The sequence below is a fragment of the Emiliania huxleyi genome, assembly GCF_000372725.1.
Source record: "Emiliania huxleyi CCMP1516 unplaced genomic scaffold EMIHUscaffold_313, whole genome shotgun sequence".
NCBI lineage: Eukaryota > Haptophyta > Isochrysidales > Noelaerhabdaceae > Emiliania > Emiliania huxleyi.
The window spans coordinates 3,985-11,875 of NW_005199657.1; the positions used below are offsets into that span (position 1 = coordinate 3,985).

Below are 7,891 nucleotides of genomic sequence, written 5' to 3' on the forward strand. Positions count from 1 at the left end.
CTTTGTGGAGTTGGGCTTAGGCTCGGGCGGCTTCCCAAAGTTAAGCGTCTTCTTCTTGATGCTCGTCGGCGAGACCTGCTTTGGCGTCTCGGCCGCCGGCGAGTCGTACTGCTCGCGAAGAGCTTTCGTGATGGGGGAGGTCGGGAAGCCAGGTTCCTATCGACGAGATACACTCGGGGTTGTGGACAGACGTTAAATGGTAGGCGAGTGCTAAGGGTCCAGCATACCTGCTTGACGGCTTCGTAAGTCGACGACTTCCGCAGCAGCTCCGGAGTGCCTAGGGGCACACATCCCTGGAATGAGCGCGAGGGACTGCGCGTGTCGCGCAATCACGAAACAGCAGATCGACGCGCGCTCCAACACCTCATCCCCCACCAGCCGCACCTGTGGCCACTATGCAACGGCACGGGCCAAGAGGGGGAGCGCGCCTTGCGGTGTGCCCTGCTCAGACAGGGTGAAGGTGGCAGGAATGGAGACCTTACCAACCGAAGGCTCCTCGGCGGCGTGGGTAGCCGGCGCCACTGCTGGCCCAAAGCACTTGCACAGCCGCAGCATATCCGGGTGAAAAGCGCGCGGCCGGGTTTGGGGTGGCGCGTACCAGCTCAGCGGGCAAATCTTTTGATTGTAACCGATATTTTTGAAAAGAAAAAACCGTTATCCGTATCTGCCCTTTACAGAAAGAAAGAAAGAAAGAAAACACACAACCCAAGGGAGGGATGGGAGAACGGCACGCCGCCACCACACAGGGATTTTAAGGAGAGGAGGGTGTGATGCGCTAGCCGTCGCCCACCCTGGGGGGTCTGCCTCCTCGTATCTCTTTTCGCAGTCTCTCGCCGCTTCTCGCTGCAACCTTCATGCCACCTCGCGGCTGTCCCACTCTCGTCGTTCTCTCCCTTGTCACTTCCCCCTCTGTCGCGTCGTTCTCTTCTGCCTCGTCCTGCGACGCCGCCGCCTGCCGGTCCCTTGTTCTCGCGGCTTCTTTCGCCTCTCGGCGCAACTCCGTCCTCCTTGCGGCGTATCCTGGCCCCTCGAGTCTATCGAGCTCCCCTCGCGCAAGGACCACATTTCTGACTCCCACTCCGATCATTTGCCTCCAAGTCATGTTGTTGCTCAGGTCCACTCTCTCTTCGAACACTCGTGCCTCTACGGATGATGCCGGCGCTGGGGTCCCCTTCGGATGCATCGTGACATCTGACAACTGAATTTCCACTGGTTCGTCCTCCTCTGAGTCATCTTCCCCGTCCTCCTTCCGCTCGGCTCTTCGCTCGGTACCTTTACAAGCTAAAGAGGGTGTTTACGAATTACTTCTTTTCCTTCGATTTTTTGGCGCGTGATGCCTAGCGGAATTTTACTCACGAACCCTTGACGGCTCGCACGCGTTGATGTCGAGCTGCAGCGTCGGTCTTTGTAACCAGCGGTCAGGATGCCATCCGGGGACATGCTGTCAGCGGAGGTTCGAGCAGAGGCTGCACGGCGGTGCCTACAACCGCACCTTGTACACGCAGCATCACACCGAGCCTCCCGCACTGCTGCTGCTGTACCACATTGAGAAGACCGGCGGGACGTCGGTCATGACGTGGCTGGAGCAAAACATCGTGCGCAAGACACCGCGCCTCGACGCCGTCGTGCCGTACCAAGAGTCGGCCGCCTTCATATGTGCAAGCTTCGGCGGCCTCCTCGGCCGCAGCTGCCGAGATGGGATGGGCCGGGGCCTAACCATCTGCGATCGCCATGCCGCGACGCCTCACGCCTCGCCGCTGCGGGCTCGAATCGCTGTCGAGTTTCACGCGATGGGATGGATGGCATTCTTCCTCGAGACGGTCGCGCCCGCCTTGCCTCGGCTTCGAGAGGTGTACGCCGCCGCCGGGGGCAAGGTGCTGACCGCCACGGTGGTCCGGGAGCCGCTCTCGCACATCTTCTCCGCCTACAGGATGTGGCCTCCGCAGGGCTTCCCCGGCGACTTCATGGGCTGGGCTGAGGGCGTCGAGGCGGCGCAGGCGGGCCTGCTGGTGACGGAGCGGGCCGGCGTGCTGCACACGCGCTTCAGCCCGAGGCGGCGCGGGATGCACTCCTCGGACGTGACGCTTGGCCGCCGCTGTTCGATCTTGCCCGAGGCTCGCGCGCGGCTCAGTACGTTTGACGTGGTTGGCGTGACCTCCTGCCTCGCATCCTTCCTGCGAGCCGTCGAGACGGGGCTGCGACTTCAGCCGGCGATCTGCAGGTCGACGCAGCAGTATAGCCTCTCGCCGGGAGGGGGCCTCGTCTGCACAGACAGGAGGGCGGCGAGCTGGAGATCTCGCGGCCTCCAAGACCCGCCGCTCAACTACTCGCTGCGCAACGTGCCGAGCACGACGCTTACTGGCCCGCGCCTGCGCCCGGCGAGCCTGCGCGCGGCCCAGCGCGCGAGGATCGAGGAGATCACCAGGTGCGACGCGCAGCTCTACGCTGACGCGGTGGCGCTCGCCGTGAGGAACGTGGGCCCGGAGGCTCCCACCTGTCAGCCGGCGCGATGGAGTTGGCCTGTCGAGTGAGCCGATCGTTGAAGTGGGATTGATTAGTTGAATTAGTCTACTCCACTCCGTTTTCGGGTAGTACCTGTGTTGAGTACTTCGAGCACTTGCGACTTGGAGTGCGGTCATCAACCTTGCTCACCCTCACACCATGGCCAAAGAAGGGAAGCAAGCGGTGTACTAAAGCTAGAGCTGGGTCGAGGACAGACACCACATCACGGCCAGCGCGGCGGTTCACTTTGTGCATTTCACTCAACGAATTCTTCAGGGCTGCTTGTGGCGTGTTCATGGCGCCACTGGTCGGCAAGGTCGTGCGCGTCATTGGAACGCAGCGCGCCGACCTCAACGGGCAGGAGGGGCGCGTCGAGTCCTTCAATGACGCCACCGGCCGCTACAACGTGATCCTGCGCTCGGGCGAGCTGGTCGCACTGCTCCCGGCCCGCTGCCAGCCCACCGCAGGCGGAGGAGGAGAACGAGCCGGCGGTGGCCGTCAAGGCTTTGACGTCCGGGGCCTCGCAAGGTCGCTACCTCCTCCGCACCAGCTCGCGGCAGGCCTGGCGGCCGTGCTCTGCCTGGTGTCGGGATGGTCGATGGGCAATGCGGCGCTCGCAGCCCTCGTCCTCTTTGTGGTGATGACCGCGGTGCGCGACCCGGGCGGGCCTCTCGCGGCGGCGCGGTCTGCGGCGAATGCTGCCGCGGACTCGATGGAGCGTGTCACGGGTCAGCGCTTCACTCCTGCGCAAGTCACCTGCCTCCTGCTCAGCACCGCCGCATTCGCGTACTACTTTTGGCTCGCGCCGGCCGCGACAAGCGGTTACGGGGGGCGCGGCAGTGGCTACCGCGAGCGGGGCGGCTACGACAGCGGCGGAGACCGACGCACAACCTATGGCGCGCGGCGTCGAGGCAGCGACAGCGGCGGCTGGTCCGGCGATGGGTACGGCGGATTCAGTTCGTCGAGCTGGGACCTCGGTTACCTCCTCTCTGCCGGGGTGCTGGGCCGCATGGTGTGGAGTCTCGGCGGTGGAGGCACGGCCGCCGGCTGGTCGTTTGGCGAGCTCGTGCGGCGCGCGCAGACGATGGACATCTGGCAGCTGCTGATGCTCTCCAACCTGATCCAGCGCGTGCTCGGGGGAGGGCAGCGCCGTGGAGGCCTCGGAGGATATGGTGGCTATGGCCGCCGTCGGATGTACTTCTGAGTGATGGATTGCACGCCTCCCCCCTGCGAGCTCAGGATTGGCGCAGTGGAGCTGTGGCCACTGTGTGCGGGGGGCACACAGGAGCGTGTATACTTCAAGCGTGGAGTCGCGGGTTTATGAGAGCTGAGACCTGAGAGACGGGGCGGGTTCCGGGTATATTCTAAATGACCGTATATACACGGGTTTCCCTCGAAGAAACGACTGCGTGATACGTACCGGACGGAGAAGTCTCGTCTGACTCCTCCGCCCGGCCGCATTATGTGTGCAGTCTCTCGTGCATACTGCCAGCGCTGTGTCGTTGCGTGTAGCTGTACCGTGTTGGGTGCAGAGGCCAGAGCGGTTTGTGCACACTGCACACCTCCGCCCGCGTCTGCCCGGTACTGCCCGGGATGCGGTGCCCTTAGGGTACCCCTAGGCTTAATAAAGGGTGGGCCCTGGGGCGCCTGCGGCTTAAACGGCTTAAAACCTGCCATGGCAGGTTTTAAGAGCTGCTGGGCCGCCGATTCCTTAAACGGTCTTAAACGCTTAAACGGTGCGGGAGAGCTCCCGAGGTCGATGGTCCGGGAGGCTCCCCGGTAGACGCCGGAGGCCGGGAAGCTGGCTACAGTCAGCTAGCACGCGTCCCCTATGCGAGTATGGCTCCCGCCAGTGCACCAGACTTACAGATGTGTCTTCAGTGGCGGGTTCGTGCCTAATAACGGCAGTATTGGAGAAACCGGCGCGGAACCCAGCGACGCGTGCCGGTGAGGCCGATTTTCTTAAACGGTCTAGAGGGACCCCCGTGCCTGCAATCTCTTAAATGACAATTTGAGCCCCCAAATCTCCTCATTTCTTAAGAGGTCTTAGCCTGCCGTCGGGGAGAGAGGGGACGACACTGCTTCGGCAGCGTGCACCTCGATCCTGTCGGTGGAGGTGGCGATGGGGCAAGAGCCTGTCGCGCTGACTGCGGGGGCGTCTGGAAAGAGACCGCAGGTAGCTGCTGGGCAGAGGCAAACTCGCGAGAGCCATTGCAGAGATGGGGCTGCGGTGCCGCTGATGCGTTGCTGCCAGGATGCACTGCAGCGCTGCCGCGGGCTGGCGCTGCAGCACAACCCCGATTGCCCGGATCCGCACGTGCACCGCCGTCCTCAAGTCGCGTGACGCTGCCGTCACGTCCAACCACAGACATGCGGTTGCCAAACCGCGAGAGGAATGCGGCCGACGCCATTCGCTCGACGTTGGGCGTCGTTCGTTTGTCGTTTCGCAGTTTTCGCACGGCGGTCGCACGGCGGTGCTGTTAACACACAAGATCTCTTTGAGCGTCTTTGGCTCACGCCAGGGCGCTCGTTGCTCCTCCGTCTCTTTGTATCTTCCATACTGCGTTCATCAGAAGACCTCTTTAGCTCTCTTGGTTCATAATTATTTTTGTTTTTTTGTTTTCCTTGTCGGAACACGGCCCGTGGCTTTCGGGTGTCAACCGTTTGCGGCCGTCCCCACGGCGGTGAGTAGTCTCTGTGAGGGCATCAATCGATGCCCTGGGGGCGACGAGCTGTGACCAAAGTGTCTCACCATGCGCAGCTCGCAGGTAGCACCATCCTTCCACAATCTCGCCGGGCATTCTCGAGTGCTGCCGCGATGGACATCCGGCTCCTTCCCGTCGAACAGTCCGTGATGATGATGAGAACGGAGAGTGCCCTCCACACCATCACTGTTTACGAGGGACAGCCGCCCATCGACTTCTTGCGGCATAGAGTCGCAGAAATGGCACGTGCAAATCCATGGCTGGCGGGAAGCCTCGTTGGCGCTGGCGGTGTCACGGTGTTGAGGCACCCCGTCGATCCGAAAGGTGATTGCGTGGAGCATCTTTTCTATAGCCCTGAGTGTGGGACGGTGCGCAATCACCGCACTCTGCCAGGCTCGGCGGCAGTCTACAGGCTGCCGCAGCAGGAGGGGATGTCCTACTCCCAGATGGTCGCTGCGCTCAGGCCAATGACGGTCAAGACGGGAGCCACCGCAGTCAACAAGGACGAGCCCGTCTTTTGTGTGTCCGTGCTGAGGCAGGGAAAGAGCAAGTGGTGGCTCTCGGTCAGCCTGAGCCACGTTGTTGGCGACGCCCACACCTTTTACTCCCTCCACAACATGCTGGGCGAGTCGAGCGAAGTCAAGCGCATGGACGCCGTGCGCAACCGGCAAGCGGAGGCGAGAGAGTCCTTACATAACTCCGTTGCCTTGGACGGTTAAGTTTGACTCCATCTACCGCAGGTGGCCGGGGCCAAGGACATCGCGGCAATCGAGACCTCGGCGATGGCTCACGCAGCCGCGGGCAAGATGAAGCAGCTCTGGGCTCATCCGCCGCCCGTAGCAGGCTTCCACCTCAGTCCAGCGTGGCTCGAGGCTCAAAAGGCGTGTGCAACCCACCGCTGTGCGCTCGACCTCCCAGCGCGGTTCGATCCCCCAGTCCGCTCGATCAGGCGGAAGCGGCGGCGGCAGGCGGCGTTCCGTTCGTCTCGTCCAACGACGTGGCCACAGCGTGGTTCCTGCAGCAGAGCGGGGCGGACCTTGGTGCGCCGGACACGGGACACGCCGCCCCGCTACACACGCCCGCAAAAGCCCATGCCGCTCCTGTCTGCCCCCAGGTCTGATGACTTTGGACTTTCGCAATCGCCTGCCGGGCATCGGCGTCGAGCATGCTGGAAATTACGAGACCTCGATCGTCTATCAGCGAGCCGACTTTGAGTCTGCGGCGCTCATCCACAAGTCGGTGTCAACTTTGAGGGGCGCTGCCGAGCCACGAACCGGAGAGCCGGGCCTGCTCGACTGGGCGAGCAGCACATCCGCCGTGGTGTCAAACTGGGCCTCCCTCTTCAAGCAGCTGGAGTTTGCGGGCTCCTCTCACCTCACGCACGTGCCGGTGCTCAACGCGGCGAGCATGCCACGTGGCAACATGGACACCGCTGTCCTGTTCGAGTCGGCGCCTGGCAAGCTCGCGTGCCTCGTCGCCCCGTCTCGCGGCGGCTTCAGCCTCGATGCTGCCAAGCAGAGCGGGGCGGTGGGAGAGCCGCTCGAGGCTGTGCACTTTTGAGTCGGGCCTGACAGCAGACAGTCGATGTCACAAACACACAAATCATACGACACAGTACTACTGCTGCTGCTGCTCCTGCTTGAAAAAAGAAATAATAAATAAAACCGACAACCCGTTCCTTTTGCCCATCTCACAGACACAGTAGCGTTAGAGGTGTCCGTTTTTATTTATATTTACAACCCAAGCGAGGATGAAAGGACGGCACGCCGGCAAGGGATTTTACTAGGGATTCTGATTTCGCCTTGGGGGATGAGAGAGAGAGAGAGAAGTCTTGATACGAAACCACGACGACACACACCAGTCGACTCGCATCGGTTGCCTCCATGAACGGCGGAGCTATTCTCGCGCCCACACCACACCTGGCTCCAACGTGGACACGCCCATAGCTGGGGACACTACTAGGTCACGCATGGCATCACAGAAGTTTTATCTCTGGGCCCCGAAAGGCATCTCTCTCTCTCTCTCTCTCTCCTTGGGGGATGCCGTTTGATACTGCGGTGGTGTAAATGCACCGTCAACCTGTTATTTTTCGCGGCCTCGCTGGGCGCCTGGCCTCCACTTCCCCTCCCGCGCTCCCGAGTATGCAAGACAGTTGGAATGTGCCCGCCACGCCGGGCCTGAATTCGTTCAGCGAGGACGATTGCAGCATGCCCGCCGTTGACGAGTGGCGCCCGCGGCCGCGGCGCCCACTCGCCCACCCGCAGCGCTGCGACGGCTCCACAGTCGCTCTATTTGCGTACGCAGCGGCCCCGCCGCGCAGTTCCACGCCTGCGGGCGCGAGGGCCGCGTCGCTGCGACAGGACGACGACGGGCGTGCTCGCTTCTCCGGTCGACTCCGCTATTACCTGCCCGAGGGCTGGTGCTCGTCGTACAAGTTCACCGTCTTTGAGCGCTCTTACGTGGTGCAGCTGGACTCGCACGGCAGCGAGCAGTTCTGCCTCGCCCGCCCGGTCACCGCCAGCCTCGCCGACGCCGCGCGCGACTTTGAGCTCGTGTGGCCGGCGCGGCAGCGCCCTCCTCTCTCCCCCCCGAACCTCTCCGCCTCTCCGGCCCTCTCTGGTCCGTGGCCCAGAGCACCGTCCCTCTCCTCTCTTCCGCAGGTGCCTCTCGAGCCCAGCATCTTG

At 62.7% G+C, this 7,891-nt stretch overlaps 2 protein-coding genes across 2 annotated transcripts in view; both read left to right on the forward strand.

The window, feature by feature from the left end:
* Window positions 1-5,320: 5,320 nt before the first annotated feature.
* On the forward strand, window positions 5,321-6,767 carry EMIHUDRAFT_240637 (hypothetical protein; the record flags this gene model as incomplete). Its single annotated transcript, XM_005774347.1, has 5 exons — window positions 5,321-5,531; window positions 5,601-5,863; window positions 5,948-6,069; window positions 6,144-6,247; window positions 6,322-6,767. 5 exons carry the CDS (start codon window positions 5,321-5,323, stop codon window positions 6,765-6,767), a joined length of 1,146 nt encoding a protein of 381 aa, XP_005774404.1.
* A 550-nt stretch (window positions 6,768-7,317) lies between these two features.
* The window catches only part of EMIHUDRAFT_444331 (hypothetical protein), a gene marked incomplete at its 3' end in the record, with an annotated part of 1,201 nt that continues 627 nt past the window's right edge, over window positions 7,318-7,891 (forward strand). Inside the window, exons 1-2 of the mRNA XM_005774348.1 lie at window positions 7,318-7,768; window positions 7,868-7,891. Of these exons, the coding sequence (XP_005774405.1) occupies window positions 7,349-7,768; window positions 7,868-7,891 (444 nt within the window). The remainder of the gene's footprint in view (window positions 7,769-7,867) is intronic.